Source organism: Homalodisca vitripennis, chromosome 6, assembly GCF_021130785.1.
Source record: "Homalodisca vitripennis isolate AUS2020 chromosome 6, UT_GWSS_2.1, whole genome shotgun sequence".
Lineage (NCBI taxonomy): Eukaryota > Metazoa > Arthropoda > Insecta > Hemiptera > Cicadellidae > Homalodisca > Homalodisca vitripennis.
Window position 1 is genome coordinate 44,297,082 of NC_060212.1, and position 19,162 is coordinate 44,316,243.

Sequence of the window (19,162 nt, forward strand, 5' to 3'; positions counted from 1 at the left end):
TAATTTAAAACCTATAATTAGTCTTTAATTTGCGCAAGGTTTACATCTGAATAAACTTAAACAAATGTTAGGCCTATACTATGACGTTCATTAATTACCTGTGCAAACTCCTTCAGCATTCTCAGCCAAGATGTCAGTAACGACGCATTGGAGGCCGGCGGCGCAGGATCCGTAGAAGCCATAAGGACCTCCGCAAGGCTCTCCCTCTGTCCTGGCGCAGACCTTGCAGCAACCGCAGGGATCCCAGACGGTACCGGCGTCCCTCGGGCAGTCCGCGTCTACCACCTCCTCACACTCTGCAGGGCTGCAGACACAGCTGAAGGCGAGGGAACCGCGCAGGACCGCACAGAGGACTGCGGTCACGGTCACGGTCCACAACATCTCGGTCACCGGTCAGTTCTCGGTCATCACTTCAGACTCGCACACAATCAGTAGTCTATCATAGTCACCACAGTGTTGTGTGTCCTGCAATTAAGGAAAGTTGTAACAATTTATGCTAGCAGTTGTCTCATATACGAGGTTGGAATGAAGAACAAAGCAATTATGTATTCGAGTATCCGCACCGAGAAGAAAGGAACTTGAACGTCGAATACCATATTAAGTAGAAGAAAGGACAAATTTGAATATAAAAATAAAAGTACATTTTCATTTCAGTCATGTACCAGATGAACTTGAAATCTGGTCTCGAAATTAGCATTGGTAGTATTGTATATTTGATACGATACAGTAGTTATAACACGTTATAAAATTTATTTTAATTCCCAGGTATTGAAAGCGAAAAAGTTAACTAAGAGATTAGATGAATGGAGTTTTATTAATTTAGTATTATATAAATGTTTTAAAAAAAACTTTGGTATAATTTTTTATCACTGAGGTTTGTAAATATCATATATGATTAGGTTAACTTAACAATGGCAACACGTGCATTAAAAAAGTCCGAACTCGTGAGGTGGAACATCGTTTGTATGAAAGCAATGAGAAACATTTATTTTCTAAGCATTATCAAACTCAGGAGACTAACAAAATTTACCATTCGTCTGTCAAAGTAAACAGTTTACATTAAAATGAGTTGGTTAAGTTTCATTTTATAAGAAATTAAAAAGATTTAGATAGAGAGGCGTTTAAATTTTATGATGATTGTGTCCAAGCGAATGTGCGAGAATGTCCGTCCGTTCTACACTCCGAATTGTAAACTCAGTTAATTAGAATAATACTTTATTTCTATGTTACTTTGGATGTATGCATGGATATTAGATCTGAGAAATAAAATTTGTAGTGTTTACTAACAGAATTAGAATATTTTTAATATTTTGCTTTGCAGCTATAAAAATATCTTCTTAAAGTTTCTTAAGACTAATTATTCTTTATTTATTTATTCTTTAGTAGTTCTGGAGCATATTGATTAATTTATGGGATTTTTCCTCTTAATGGAAATAGTGAGCTAAATGCAATGGAAGAAATACTGTGTTTTGGCTACACGTTTAGCAACAAAGTCTATATATTTATATGTTAGCATTTAACTATTAAATATGTAAATGATCATTGCCTTTAAACGACTGCCACTCTTCCAGGATCCAGAAAGCCAAGGAACAATAAGGTCAGTTAGTTTTATTGGTTCTGTTGAAAATTGGTTTTATGATATAGGTACGATCTGCTATACTTAATCGAAATTATCTTCTGGTTGGTTGACTACTTTTAAGTAAATTATTTTTTTAAACTTGTTGATGCCTATCATTTTGCAAGTTGGAATATGCCACACCACGTGATGCATAACAAGCTCCACTGAGGTTCAATGCAAAATATTCCAAGTCAACACCTCATTTCATGATTGACAGAATGGCAGACAGTCATACGGTAAAGAAATTCTTATATTCCGCTAACAAATACTTTTTATCTTTTTATTGGCTAACAAATAGAAATTGTATTAGCTTACTGGTTGATAGGCATCGAAAACGCTCAGTAAAATTGCATGGTTTGGACATTAACCGTCATAGAACTTGTATTGTTTACATAAAAATGATTTTTAAAGCAAAATCTAAAGAAATATCTTGCCAAATGATAAATACTTGTTCTTATCACAAAAGGAAGTTTTAAAAATTTCCCTAAAAACTAGGGAGGGTACTACACCACAACATTACAAATATTTATTACTGATCAGCCAAACCCATGGAGTGACATGCATCATCATTAAAATAAATGTTGCTAATTTATTAATTAGCTTCGTGTACAATTTTAGGTCTATAGGTCAAATCATTTTAGATATTGTACAGACAGAGTAGCGCTCGGCTAATTACGTAGCATTTTCAAAATTGTTAATTTATTTAGAACAAAATTAATTTATAATGTAAAATAGTCATTGAAGAAAATAGTTTTCGCATTTTGGAATCTTCAGTAATACACATTATCTTTAATAATTCCCCTGATCGTCCATAAATATGATGAAGTCTCATTAATAAATTAAATTGGAGTTAAATAATAACAAAATATGCAATTGTGTGTCGGGGGAGTAACAAATCGCAGTCCGACCACGAACTGCAGCGAGTTTATTGAAGCAGACAACTCTAAAGGGAATAGTGGAACTAGGCCATGTTTGAACAAGAGCTGTGTTCCGGAAAACCTCGCTAGACTCTGAACTTTATGTTCCATTGAAATACTAAATCGTAGATGGTAAATATAAATTTGGTTTTTAACGGGTCGATCGCTGCACCATCTATAAAATATTATTTATTTAGACTGAGTTTATGGAGTGGTAACTTCGGATATGCCTTAACTTACAATTATTATTTCACTAATACAAGAATTTCTAACTATTGCAAATTAATTAATGTTCCTGCTAAGGCAAATCTGAATTTAGTTCCATATATGGAGCAAAAAATTCATATAAATTTAATTTTTTTTTATAACGCACCAAATTCTGATTATACTTCGATTCTTAAAATGAATCACACTTCAAAATAGTAGATTCACGTTACATAGATGGATATTTTGTATATCACACACAAGCGTCCAGTGTGTTGTGTGCTTACGTTTTTGGCCTGGTTCTATCGTTGGGTATTATAGTTGTGAAGAAGAATGCTCCCTAACGCTCAAGACATAGTAACATAAATCTATCCTAAAGTATAATGTTAGCTATGAATTAAAAAAAATGTTTTACTTTTGATTAAAATTTTCATTCATTATATATCACCAACATATTAAAAACAGTAAGGGTGTTAAATCAAAATGGGCATAATCGTGATCCTGTTATCTAAAATAGTGACAGCATTAACAATAACTTTTAGATTCGGAATTTTTAATTTATTCCTTTCTTTTTTAGGTATTTTTGGTTACTTTTAAATTTATTTTACATTATCAAATATTAATATCATCCCAGTTTTATTTTTCAAAATATTTAACGCTGAATTTGTAAATTTTCTAACATCAGGTGTAAGAGACACCTATACGAATACATATTATTATTTCTTATAAAGGTGAAAATGTATAAAATCTTAGGTATCGTTGTAGAGTAAATATTCGTTTTTTGTTTTTAAATGTAATAACGTATTTGTTAGATTACTGTTTTAAGCTTCTTTTGTTTCACCAGTTCGTTCAGGATCGAATAACTGAGACATAATATGATACGAATAAATATATTGAGTATTAGGTAATTTTAAATTTAAACCTCCCACTTATGCGTAATCCCGAAAACATGAAAAGAAAGATAATTTGTCCGTCCATTACAGCAGTTAAAAATTATATCCTTGTTATTTTTTGACCGATAGTTATGATTTAGATGTCAAAATTGTTTAATCAGATTTAAAAACCTTTATTATTCATTAAAATTTTATTAATTTTACAGTATTTAGGTAAAACTCTAACTATCCACAATTTTAAACGTAATCTGAAAATATAAAATTAATCTTTCTTTTTATTTGAGACTGAAATACAATACAACTTTATTTGTGAAATAATTGTGCTCGATTTAAGTATTATATCTTAATGGATTTTGAAGTAAAAACTAATAAACACATAAATATAAACATACGATAAATTAAACATTTCTGAGTCATGTTTATATTATACTTCAGTTTGTCTTTACAAGAACAAATTTCCAAAATATATCTGGAGAGTTCTTGAACACCCTTTATAAGTATTTTATACTGTTAAACTACCCGAGATTACAGTAAGGCCAATATTCGGCCTGCAATAAACATAAGCCCTGAAAATCGGCAAGAATTAGAGCTATGACGTCACTTAATGGCTAATGGTATACAACTTATATAAAGCAGGTGTTTTACGCACACTCTCTGGCATTCCTATAAGGTATGAGTAGCAGGTATACCCTGCTACCCTATATTAAAGACGTTCTTTATATAGATCTAACGGGTTTAGGAATTGTGAAACTAGATAAACATATAAACTACCGAAGTTACTGAACTAGAATTGAACCAATCAATTGTATTTGTCTAGTACAGTGAAGACTGTTCTGTGACAGAGCTTCTAAATTAATTAATTATATGCCCTTCACTGATTTTCAATCAAAGTTACACACCTCTGTCTATAACAATGTTTGTAAAATATCTAAGCTCGATTATTAAATTGCAGTATGCAAGCATGTCTTTATCTAAAGAATGTCCTTATTATTTTTACATCCTTGAGACGCTTATAGCGAACGATTTATCAGTACTCAATAAATCCACTAAAAAATTTTATAATAAAAGTACTTTTTGGTGAAAAAATTTTAAATTTCAATATCATTTACCTACACTCCCTAAAGTTACGTATTACACGATTATTAATACGTTTCAGTGTTTCAATAATAAACCTAGGTACCCCGGTTTGAATCCTACTTTGGGCACAGCATTATTTCAAAACAAATAACATCAGCTTATATTATTTGTACCGCTTATCTTTTATTAACACAGGAGATAAAACACTCAACACGCACAAGGTGTGCTGAGGTCTGGGGATTGTGTAAGTTAATTTTGAGGTCCGACGCTAGGCCTACGCTAACATTGGTTGTTTCGTTCCAATATTTACCATCTGAGCTACTAAGCCTACAGAACACTTGTGCCACAAATTAAGCTCTCACTTTTCCGTGTTTAAATTAATAGCATTAGTTAGATGAGTTATCTCTGGTGTAACTAATACAATCCGAGGTTGAATCAACTTTTGAGGCCAAATACCTTACACAACTAAACTGGCGTAAATGTTTCAACATACAACTCAAAATCAAATAAAAACATTGTAGGTCTTGAAATCACGTAAGATTTCACAATAAATCTATTCGCTTATTTTTCTAATTTATTCAAAGTAAACTAAATTGACAGGTAAAATTCTACTATTTAAACAGTCAGTTTAAATTTTTGATGGGTGCGAATTAAAATCTCACAATCAGACAAAAAAACATAAAAACCTAAAGTATAAAAAAATACCTGTGACAAATCATATGACGTATGTGCGTTCTGAGGTAAAGTTTTTTTTTATTGTCATGGGTGATTCTATTATTATGTATTATTAAGTGTGGTGGAAGGTTATGATATCTTACCATTAAATTTAAAGTGAATAAATATATTTTAACCCATGTTTTGAACTTTGTCCCATCCACTGATTTTTTTATGTCTAGAATCTAATAGTACGTATTCTTTAATATGTTTATTACACATAGAATCTCATCAACTCTCAGATTGAGTGTACAAGCTATGTCAAATCAATGTATTAACCCTTGACAGATTTATTTTTTTACATCATACAACAACCTAAATTTTGCTGAATTTCATTGCTGTTTACATAGATAGTTTTAATAGTTTACATATAAACTCTTGTTCGCAAAAATGGTTTTGTAATTTTCTTATTACCTACTAAATTGTTTCCGCAATCAGTGTTCATGTCACCATAACGTAAATGAATCCAATCGTCTATTTGTGCGTCGTATGATACGATAAACACTAGGAACAAAACTATAAAATATCCCAGGACGGATGACATGCTTCAACACTACGCGACAGCTGTCTGCACTGTGTGACTAGCGCGAACGCAAAAAGGTGATGAAACTCATGACAGAAGACTAAAGAAGAGCTGACATCTAATAGAAAACACCAAAACTATATGCATGACGCGCTGTTGTCATATATATGCTTCTTTAACAATATTACAGCAGAGAACAAAATAAAACAGGAACAATATAACGATGCGTAATATTACGTCAATAGCACTTTCTTACGTAATCGCAATGTAATCGTAATATTACGCCTAAACCCGTTAAAGAGTTTACACTCATCCCTAGTATAAACACACTTTTAAGATCGTATTTAAAATGTTGAATCGATCTGGAAAGATCTTGCACGGTAGAATCTTTTACAAACAAATTTACCATTTTTTCAGTCATGTTTTCTTGAAATAATTGAGTTATCGTGCAGCGAAGGAACATGCACAACAGCCTTACTTCCGATACAACGTAGGCAAAGTAAACTGTCAAGGTTGACAGAAAAATTGTGTAAGAATCGCTTTCCACCGACCCCACCCACTCAGTGCCCCAACCTCTCCAACCCCCCGCACCACTCATCCACCCCTCCTCCAACCCACTTAAACCGTCGCGGCTACATTTGCGTTATTGCATTTTGCCAGATATTCAATTTGCCTCTCTGAGTTCAATTCTAATTTCCTCCTGAATGGGAAATGTAGCTTCCTGTCACTCCATGTACCGGGCCACGACCTCCCCACCTCCACCCACCACTTATATTAATCGTACATCCATTCCATTTGTCAATCAAACTGTTTTATTTTGTGCCTACGATTTATCACCGACATACTAAACGTTTTTAGGTCAATTGAATTGAATAATGATTGGAAGAATTCCAAGTGTAAACAATTAAAAAAAAGTTTGAATAAATAAATATTAAAGAGCTTTTATGTTAAAACCTGCTGCTTTGCACGCAATTTCGTGCAGTAAACAGTAACACTATGGGCATATTCTTTTTAAATGACATTTTTAACACTCCAAGGATAAGTGATAGTCACTGAAAGATAATATTCTAATCTCCTGGTAGATATTTAAGTTGAAACTTTGGTTTTAAGAGTGTGATGTCAGTGAGTGAAACGGTTTTTATAAGTACTTGTAAAGCAACTCGAATTCTCTCCTTTCAGCTAACGCACTAATGACGTAATAAATTTAAGTCTCTGTGTAGTTTTAAACGGAAGTAAGCATATATTGGTACATATAATTCCACCTTGTTATGCAAAATCGGGAATGCATGAGGCCTTGTTATGAGGCTATGCACATATGCACTTCTGATACGTTCGAATTATATTTCCAATACAATAGTTAAGTTTGTATTATTACCCCGATCAAAGAACATTTATCGGGACCCATCTGATAAGCCTGCATCGGTTAAAGAGCTTATAACTACGACCCTTGTAAATTATTTCCCATCAAAGGTATTTTAGTCCGTTAAGTTTAGTTTGCCTTGTTTCAGGATTCACGAAAATATATACATACGCAGTTATAAGAAGCATACTTCTGTAAAAAAACTAAGATGAATGTTTTAATGGTCTTAAAATCTGTAGTGAAAGTAAGACAGTAACTAGTCTTCGGCATCTACATTAAACTACTGACCAAGTACAGCATACTTCACGTTTTCAAACATAATAGATAAAATAATGATAGCTCATTCAAACCCCTTCTGAAAGAGTTGGTGTTGTGTAGGGTTTTAGAAAGTCATTTTCTAAGTGTTATTTAGTTTTATATATATCACCATTAATGAGTTTGGCCATTAAGATAATTAAAATATTAGAAGGTTTTAAATCTTTTTCACAGTAATTTTGAAATTCTTGTACAATACCTGAGTTAGAAATTAAAAATGCCAAATTTCACCAAGTTAAATTGTTTATAAATACACTTTTAGTGGCCAAATCTATGTAGCAGGATTTTAAGACCCCGGATACAATTCTTTAATTGCTCCAGAATCGTAAATATTCAACAAAATATTATTTATATCCATGTGTTTCTCATATTAACGTGTTTAAACATTTTAACTTGCATATTTGAGAGAAGGGTCAAATTTTCACGGAACTTTTAAAAACATTCTAAAATGGCAGTAATATATGTAATTTAATGTAAAATTTAACTATTCTTATTGTATTGATTTCCCAATAGTACCTTAAAACATAAACAGTTTTATAATGCTTACTCTTTCGATTCCTGGTTCAGATTAAAAGTAGATGGTGTTATCTGTTTGCTGGCTTTACTTTTTGCACTTTAAATATACGAACGTTATTTTTTTCCCAAAATAACCTAGGAACTTTCTTAAGTTATCACCACTATTATCCAAACTTTTAAATACTCTAAACACTGCCAATCACAGCATAAACAGTATATATTTTTGGGGATGTAATATATATACTATTGAAAAGGGCCTTTCTCCATTTTTTTAATGTCAAGCTATCCAAAAGATATAAATTTTAGTTTTTTATTCCAGTTGTACATACCAACTTAAATGGGGGATCATTAGCTACATAGGAAATTCTTTATCCAGTGAAGTATAAGTAAACTTCATAAAACAGATAAATAATCAATGAAGTAAAATGACCTACATAGTTACGTTAACTTCTGATGTCATAAAGTTCCAGGCGTGGTGCAGTTAAATGTGTGACATAGTGAGTATCCTCGTGGATTATTATGGATGGAAGTTCGGAGAATATTTCTATTGCAGTAAAGGGGGTAAATTTATAAAAACCATTCGCTAAATTATGAGACTCGTTAATAAGAAAAAGAATTAGAGAATATAGGGGGGATTTGTTATGAAGACCATCACCAACCGAGATTTTGGAGTACATTTCATTGACCAGGAAGAGATAACATAGTTCACATATATAAAAAAGTTAAAGATAGCGTTATTTTAATAGCCCTCTGTAACACTTAACGTGAGGGACCTACGGGTTAAGTTAACTTGTTAAACATCACCATGGGCTGAGCAGGCTGACTGCTTGCAAGGTCAGGATCACTCAGCGGTCACCGATCCAAGCAGCAGCAACGCTCGACTTAGCTTGATGCGGTTATCCTGCGTTAACAGTCGTGCCCGCTACACTGCACCATTGGCAATGCGTGTAGTAATTTAATCATGAGTTCTAGAAGGTGCGCCAAAAAGGTGCTCAATGTTACCAGCCCTGCAACGACCTGCAGTCGACATTCTGCTATTAATTTGAAGGATACCACACTAAACGGGTATAGCTACGTCGACGACGCCTGTTTATATCGCGAGGTTTTGTCCTAGATAAATACAAAACAGAAAGTGTTTGCAATAAGCGATGTTAAGGGTTGGTGGTATTTAAATTATTTTTAGGCAGTTTTTCTGAATAACTCATAAAAATGTTAAAAAACTAAACATTATATTGATAGGTATTGCTATATCCATAAAATATACATTTTGTAGTTGTATAAAACGTATAGACCCAAAGTATTAATTATGTTATGTCACTCATCTATATGTATTTTATAGAATTTTTTGCTTACGTGTGATTGCGTCGTTTTATGTTTACAACTACAAAATGTTATTATTAATTTTAATGTTCATCATAATCTTAAAAAAAGAAATTAAGTCTGAGTGAACCATAGAGAAAGGTAAACCGCGGTTTTGTAAAACCTTAAAGGTACTCTGAATTCAAATTATTAACAAATGTAGTAACTTTACTTTATGGAAGAGAAAATACTATTAGTTTCTAACTTTCTCCCCTCTTGAAATTACAATTATTGAACGTTTATTCCAAAGTTCAACATACCACGATTTGTTTAATCAATAATGTTTTTCCTGGATCTTAAAGTTTCTTATATACTTTTCCAATATATGAACTAAACTAAATTATTGAATAAATCTAACTTTTATGAAAACCTACCTTAATAATTTTATGTTAAGTTGTATTTTAAAAGGTTGGTAACGTTATAAATTAAAATGTGTGACCATTGAAATAAACACATAAATATGTGTCCTAAAAAGCCTAATATATCCAAGTTATATTTGAATAGGGAAAAGTAGAACTGAATATCCATATCAGTTTGTAATTAAACATCGATATTTTAAATTGTGTGGAAACGAACCATTAAAGCGTGTCATTGAACAGCTACAAGGATTATATCCGCATTTGAACTGTATTCTACATAAAGTGTATATTGTTATGACGTATTATCATTCATTGACTGCTCCAGTTAGATTGTTGCTTTGTTATTGTTGATTCAATAATATCTGACAGTACCCCGTTATTGGACTGAATAATTTTAGTTACATTTATTGTTAATAAGCGTGGATTAATTATTGATTTATAGTGCGCGGTAAAAATGTATCATTCCATCATGGATTTACAGATGTAAAATTGTTAATTATTATCTTCAATATTTAAATATTCAATATTTCAAACACTATTTAATAGCCGTGAAATAATACAACACGTCACGTCACACTTAACAGGATTCAATATCTTTATTTATTTAGTTATTTCTCGAACTATCGTGCAGAAAGGCAGATAAATACAGTGAAAGCCATAAATTATTTTGTTCCACTTTGTAAAATTGTATTTATCCTGACATTTTTCATTGCCACTAAGGTTACCTCTAGGGACAATTTAAAAGTATTTGATAAGGCCCAGTCAAATCCCATACAGTGACATGCACCATCATTGTATTCAGGGTTATCTGTATAAAAATCAAATGTTTTGCAAAAGTCTATAGGCTAATTCTTTTTCGATATATAATGTGGATAGGCAAGAGATTAAATTTGTCAAGCCTTTTGATTTATACGCTTTACTAACGCTCAGTCAATAAAGCCATCTGTACATTTCTTCTTATGTTATTTATTATTTGACCATCTCTTATTTTCAACGATTTGACTTTCAGCAAACTCTGGACTGACGCCATGAACATTAGTCACTTCAAAACACTATGAGAATGGAACTATAAACGGGTGTTTCTTCATTTGTAAGGCTAATGTAAAATTATTTGTAACGCTTAGCCAAATCCCATGATAGTGCGAAATACACCATCATCGAACAAAGTGTGGACGGAATGAAAACGAAGCTTCCTGTAAAATTTTAAGTGTATAGGTAAGTTCTTTTTTGAGATATTGTGTTCAGAGACTATGGCTAAACCAATAACAAAATAACTGTACCTTATGAGTTGTTTAATTAGATCTAAGTAATGTCTTCTTCTTTTTAGAATCTAGTAATACATGATAAAATATAACAAGACTTTTGTTGACTCTAGATGTATGGATCATGGGAAAGAGCTAATTTTAATACCACTACTAAGTTGTTACACGTTTTCCAATATTGATTTTATTCTTTTCAAGCCTTTCAAAACACATTTCAACATCAAGCAACTTCACGAATTAATTATTATCTACATTTTTCTAAACAATAAAAATAACGTATGATAAGGGATTTGGAAATGTGGTCAATCAGTATAAAATATATAAATAGAATTATATTTATATTTTCTTGAATAAATTATGTATTGGCCAAACAAAAAGGAACATCAAGACATGATTCAAAGAACACTTTGCACATGTAAAACATGAAAGAGCTCTGCGATTTTGCGAAACACGGTATTGAATCTAACCACATCATTTATAACAAAAATGTACGAATATTTAAAAAAAATTACAAATACTATACACATTATTGCTTTGTAAACATTTTACATAAAAAAAGTTCAGGAAAAACCTACTAATAATTATCATGGATCTATTTAAATATGTTTATATATTTTATACTGACTTACCATATTTCCCAATTATTTGCCGTATTTTTGGTACATGTTTAGAAAAATTTTAATATGTAATAATTTTTGAAGTTTCCTGATGATATAATCTCTGATTTTGAAAGGCCTTGCAAAATAGGCTAAAATTAACGATGAAAAATGTGTAACATTTACTAGTGGCATTAAATAAAGGACTTTTTTGTTTAGATTTCTATAATGTGCAGAGTATGATTATAACTGTGACAGTGTTCACAGTAGAACGATACACCGATTAATCTAGCTGAGAGGATCAATCACGGGAAAAGCGGTCGCAGTCGGTCACTGCATGTGTCCTAAATTGTAGGGCGATTAGGCTGGTAACTGTCGTGATGCATGCGGCTTGTTTCTCCCGGACAAATATATGTGGCATCTAGGCGACCACCCTATATTGTCCTGCATGTGTGAGGGTGGCAAACCGAAAGAGAAAGGATAAAATTCTAGGCGGTTTAGTGTGATAAAAAGTTTAATTTTCCTAATTCAAAAACTTAGGCGAGATTAATCTAGGTCTGTAAGAGAAGTACATCTTTAACTTACGGTACGGTTGTATATGGTTGCGTATCAATGAGGATTCTGTTTCCATCAAGGAAGGTGTTGGGGAGTAAACGTGTAGGCTCTCCTCTTCCTTAAAATATGTTTAGGAGATCATTGTACCTAGATGTTTTCTTGTAACCACTTTTAATTTAATTAAATTTAAAGGAGTACCATCCCAATTAAATTAATAATTTTTTACTAGTATATAAATACACTAACGCTTTGATACTGAAATACGTGTATTTACTTTCGGATAAAATAAATATTTACTTAAGTAGTATAGATGTAATAAGAAATTAACTCTTTAAACTTCTCTGTATACTTTACTATTAAAAGCTTAACGAGAACAATAAAGTAAAATATGCATTTAAATGCTGCCTCTATCAATTTATATTTAGTTGGCGAAGGCTGTACACTCTAAGTAAAACTTGATCTCTGTGAGCTGATTTTTCATGAATACCGTCAAATTGGTATAGTAACGAATTTTATGTATAAGGATATAGCATGTATAGTTATAAAAGAAAATTGTAATAGCTTTATTGGAATAAAAATATAAGTTACCATTTTCTTAGTGACTGTATGATGTATTGTGAAGAGTATAAACATGGAATTCCGAGGTAAACGCATTAAAATAGGATGAAACATTATTGTCTTAGGTTGTGTTTCTAGTGAAATGTAATAACTGATAATTTAATTATGTATAAAGGTTTACTGTTTAAAAATTTCTTGGGAATGAGTTTTCTATAAATTCGGTACGGATTTTAGCCTTCTTTATAAGATTTTAATTAAACGTTCAATATACCACCTGTACTAAAAGAAATTATATTTAAAACTTGTGAAGTTTGCAGGGCTTCAAATAAAAAAAGCATATATCACATTTAGTATTACTTACATATTTGTTATATTTATTGTATTATTGTTTTATCTTAGTAACTTATTTCATACTTATTTGGTATTTGTATTATTAAGTTTATATTTATCTATGCTATTGTTTGTTAGCTTTGTTGATGCACGTAGTCTGCATAATGTACTGTCATTATAAATGTGCTTGTACTTGCATTGCCTTACAAATATAAATACAAAAGTATACTCGTATAGTCAGTTAAAGTCCTAACTTATATTAGTAAAAGATTATTTTTAGTGAAAAAATGCACTGTATTATAAAAACTTGTAAAAATTTCAGCTCGGAAAGTGTATGTAAAAAACATATTTACATAAAAAGGGGACATAACATGAATGTCATAGCGACCACTGTGTCATCTTATATGTAACAAGTCGAAACACAAATCTATTTTTGTAGTGTTTAGTATTTTGTGTAAAGTGTACGTTCAACTGCTTTTTATTAAAACAAGAAACAAATTGCTTACGTAGTACGTGGTCTGATTGAAGTTTATAATCAAACGTTTCTCGTGGATTTGATTGAACACTCATAAACCACAGATTTATTGCATATTGCCGTAATCTGCTTCCACTATGCACCTAATAACTAGTTCAGATTCTAACCGATTGAATATCTTCTTTGATATTTTACTTGTTTGTAACAGAACTATTGGATCGTGCATGTCAGTATCTATACGGATATATTTTTTGTACCTTGTATCCACAAACTCATGATATTCCTGATTTAGAAAAATGGGACCATCACAGCCTATCCTACGTAAATAAATCGACATTATTATACATACAAAGTATGTAAGTATAAGTTAACACGCGAGTATGTTCAGTAATAGTATCAGAGTCATATGAAAATGTAAATATTCAAGAATACAATTTTTAGGGATTCAAGTATACTGTATCTTTAAGTAGTGAAGTATATTAATTTCAAAGTATACGGTACCTAGATTATTGGTGGTTAAAACACTGGAAACGTAGTTTTAAGCTTCTGTTACTCCTTTAATAAGTTTTTCTTTGATTCCTCCTTAAACTTTGTATGTTTTCTTTTCCATAACTGCCAACTTTTACGTGCAAGTTATATTCTAGATTTAAGTGGTTCATTTAGCCGTATGAGTCAAATAAATTCCTTCTGTAATATCATCAATAGGATTTCAAGATTAAAAGAGTTAAATGTATTCCATCACAATACATGGTTTTTTTTTTAATCCGAGCACAAGTTTAAAAATTAAATATTTTATTTTTTACAACGCACACACAAGCAGTAGAGGAAGCAAGAGCTAAAACTTTACTCTTACCCAGGATACTAGTATTGCTTGCTTCGTCCCTGTAATTATCATAGACAAACGTTTAAATTCAAGATATGTGACACATTATACAGCTTCTCTAAAAACACTGGTTATAAGACGTTGCAATATTTATTGAATTCCTTTTACTGAGCTGCTTGTAAAGGCCATGTTAGTATGTTACTAACTGAGAGTACAATAACTATACGAATATTAAGTTACGGCAATTTAAAAAATTTCAACTGTACCACGAAAACTAAAATAAACCAAATACTTTTTATAATGATACTTTCGTCGGATTTACATTTTTGTGTAATTATTGCTCGTAAACAGGCATGTTCTTAGACAACTGTTAGAGAATCGCATGTGATTGATTATACCAGTGGATCTGAAAAATTATGGTTTTGTAAACCGAGTTGAAAAATAGTTTTCTAAATTGTTGTTTGTCAAGTAGCAACGCTTAATTTCTGTAAAAGTTCATTGTATTCTTGAATAAAGCAGAGAATTCGAACCTTTTTACAGGAAACTTTCGACTAGGTATACACGTACTCACATTAGTAGCTTTTACATTACTAAAAAAAAACAAGATATCGTCTTTGAAAGGATTCGACGCATGCAGCCATTTTCCATCGTTATATGTTACATAAATAGAACTGTACGGTCTGAGGTTGAAACCTATCCTCTTCGTGTATCGAAAACTCTGTAGTAAAAATTATGGAAACACAAAAATATTTTTAAATACACGCATTATTATGCGTATACTTTTTAAGGACTTTTGCTCCCTGAGAAAAGAATTTCAGTTCTTAAAACGAAATGTAAGATTATTAAACCACATTACGATTGTAAATGTTCTGCTTTAAAATAATCCACAGTCAATTACAAATTTTAAGCAAATAATTCTTGGCTGAATTTTTCTATCATCCAAGTTATTGTCATATAATTCTCAATTTCCTCAAAGTTTAAAAAAATTACATGTTTATCACATGCATTTAGTATATGGTCATTACTGTATGAGACACTCCTTACTGAAATTATGGAATTTTTTTTGGATGCAAAAACATATTATTAGCCCTATATCAATATGGAGATCGCTGTGATGAAAATTCAATCAACATCAAAGTATGTCACAACTTAATTCAGGATATGCGGTGTTCATTTCTATTAACGCTATGTATACAATTCTCTATTTTTACCATACCACTGAACTTCTCTACTTTATTAAAACATAATCAATCAAACCCCAGAAATGCAATTCATTTTAACAGATTAGTTTATACTATAAATTTTGATTCTAGAAGCATTCAGTAGTATATATTCTTGAAGCTCTTTTCTTATTGGAAATTATATATTAATTTAAACAAACTCACCAATAATATAAGTTTTTATTTTTGTGAGGCCTTTAATACTCAATGAGAACATCTTCGGACCCACACAACTGAATAAAAGTAATAATAACACAAATAATTTTGTACTAAATAAAAACATATGTCATTAAAATTGTTTATGTTGCTATTGTTATTATTACTTTTATTCAGTTGTGTGGGTCCGAAGATGTTCTCATTGAGTACGAAAGGCCTCACAAAAATAAAAACTTATATTGTTGGAGAGTTTGTTTAAATTAATATATTCAGTAGTGTGCTTATATCAACTTATGATCAGTGCTCAAAACGAATTTAATTGTATTTGATTCAGTAATAAAATAATATATTTGTGTTCAGTAGATAAGGCAAATAAGCATAATACTAGAACTCATTATATTACTAAAATGAAAATTATTGGTAAAAATTGTTTAGAAACTCTTTACTGAATTTAAAAAAAGGAATTAACGTTTAAAATTTTCATCATGATTACCCAACATTTATTCTCATGATATAAATACGAAATTCTAGTACTAGGCTGGTTCGTTCCACTCTGATTAAAATTCAGGTCTATAAATTTCTGTGTGTTACAAGTAGAACTGCTTTTAAAGTGCATGTAGACTTATGTCGTTATAAATTATGAATCATAAGGACTACTTTACTTTTATTTGAATCTACAAGTAGAAGTACAATTGCAATGCAATTCATTAATAAATTTGTGATGTATATCATGCCTGATTCATGATGTAATGAATTCCAAGTATATGAACGTATATGATTGAAACAGAGTCTTTTAGTATGTTTGATAATCTTGTTTAAACTAATAAACTGCAAAATGTCTCATCTATGTAGCATAAAACAGTAAGTTCCTGTTTCAATATAGGCATATTAATTTTATACTGCAATGCAATCATATGGAAACAATTTTAGCAAAACCCGATATTGAATAAAGTCGTCTTTTGAAAGACTGATTTAAATTTCGTCATTTCACGAACTCATGACAATTTAATAGACTTTAATTTTCCATAAAAAGGAAATCATGGGTAAAAAATTAACTTGATATTGAGTAAAGAAATCCTTTGCACGAGTAATTAAACTTTATTAGTTTTGTAAGCTGATGATAGCCATAATATATTTATTCCACCAACCGTATTGTTATACTTGAATACGAAATATCGCAGGTTTTATTGGACAACTGCGTCGTCACCAATCAATAATTTATCGAACGTCTTTTCAGATAACTACGCCATAACCATTGCTGATTACAACTGTTCAAAATTAGCAATTCCTAATCACCCAAATGTATTTATTACACTACAATATATCATAATATGCACGATCATTTATTAATATAGAATGTAATTCAAGTTTGATTTTATTTATGTTAAATCTGAAATTAATTTAAATCATCTGTGGTTTTTTTATTTATCCAATGAAATCAATTGTCCAAAGAGAATCAAGAGCCGATAAGGAAAGCCAATGTGGTGGAATTGTAGAACACCTGCATTTCCCACACATAAATACAACCTTTTTCAACGTATTTAACTACTGAGTATTTAACTGATAATACTAAATTTAGAAAATATGTTCTGCTATTTATTGAATACTTTTTTATCACATTGAGGAATTTTAGAGGATTTTTTTTATATTTTACGTAATTTTTTTCCTGTATCGCGCCTAAACTAATAGTACTTTTTTAACGCCTCAATTGAAAGTTATTGGGACTTTTGCAATTTACATGTAGATCATGAAATGCGTAACTGATACGAATTGCAACAATGATGTTCCCTAGTTATAATCTGACCGGGTGAGTTGTATCGTTTACACTCGGGTCAAAAGGGCAGCGGTTATAATTCATAACGCATGACCCGGCAAAGTTCGGCCGCCGGGGACGGGAACGAGCGATTGTGGACCGTGGCATTATTTCTACAAGACAAGTGCTAGCATATTACACATGGCACAATGGTGAGGAGTGGAGGTGCGATGGGTGTGGTGTACACGTATGCACTAGCACTCAGGTATCCAGGCCGACACACACACGCGGCACACCCGTACGGCTCAGAGCACGGCGGCTACTGGCTACTGAACTGAGATTCTCACTGCTGCCTCAGCCAGGTTGGTGCATCAGCGCTCCTAGCGGGGGGTGACAGAACTAACACAACCATCGGTATACGCAGAACTTTTCCATTTTTATTGCCACATAATTATATTATTAATACAAGTACTGGTTCGGATTTAAATAAAATAACTTTAAATTTAATAAATAATCTGTATATACTTATACATATTTCGTATACAACAAAATATACCGAATATTATGTTAAAAGCTAATTATAAAAAAAAAATATTTTGAAATTGGCGATGGGCTAGAAACCCAATGATAGGATATATTCCAATTCCAAGAAAAAAATTAGGCAATGAAGGTCGGGGCGAATATACACGGAAACTGTTGGGACTCCAAATAAACAATGGTAATAGTTGTGTGGATTCCAAGCAGTTTTCTGATATGTTTGACCCCTTTTCTTTCTCTTCTTTATGTCTTCGTTTCTTTTATTTTTTACGTAAAAATTATATTCAAACCTGACGAAAAGAATAAACTTTAGTTCTTGAAAAGTTGTTTTATACATTTTGTAACATATAAAGATGGTAAATGTAATGAATCATGTTATCCCTTTTAACCTTCCATTGACATTAGCCAACTTCAAACAAATAACCAGAGGGAGGTATTATTTTTGTGAAGAGGTGTTAGAGGGCGCTAACTTTAGGTGTTAAAATAACACATAATTTTACTTGATTTAACGTGACTCTATAAGAGAGTTGGTCAAGTTAACTACAATGAAAGAATATGTTACTTTACCACGTAAAGTTAGCCCCCTCTAACACACACACACACACACACACACACACACACACACACACACACACACACACATATATATACAATAATATATGTATATATATATATATACATATATTATTGACAAATTTTATAAGGCTATTGCCATTCATACAAATTTTATTAATATAAGCAAAAGTCGTTTGACAGGTATTTGGTCTTTCGATCAAATGTTAGTTTAGTTATTTAAACGCATAAGTTACAGATACAGCTAAATACAATATAATCGAAGTAAGGGCTTTGTGGTGTAATGGTAGCACATTCACCCGGCAAGTGCGAGATCCGGGTTCGAATCCCGGCGGAGCAAGCATTTTTGTGATTCAATGTTTATTGAAAAATGTTATGTGTGTGTGTGTGTGTGTGTGTGTGTGTGTGTGTGTGTGTGTGTGTGTGTGTGTGTGTGTGTGTGTGTGTGTGTGTGTGTGTGTGTGTGTGT

General features: G+C 31.6%; 1 protein-coding gene across 1 annotated transcript in view; it reads right to left on the reverse strand.

The window, feature by feature from the left end:
- Window positions 1-17,907, reverse strand: part of LOC124364316 (cysteine-rich motor neuron 1 protein) — a 370,244-nt gene extending 352,337 nt beyond the window's left edge. The window contains exons 1-2 of the mRNA XM_046819695.1: window positions 17,783-17,907; window positions 99-465 (exon numbers count right to left, since the gene is read on the reverse strand). Coding sequence (XP_046675651.1) covers window positions 99-381 — 283 coding nt within the window. The 5' untranslated portion in view covers window positions 382-465; window positions 17,783-17,907. The remainder of the gene's footprint in view (window positions 1-98; window positions 466-17,782) is intronic.
- Window positions 17,908-19,162: the final 1,255 nt, after the last annotated feature.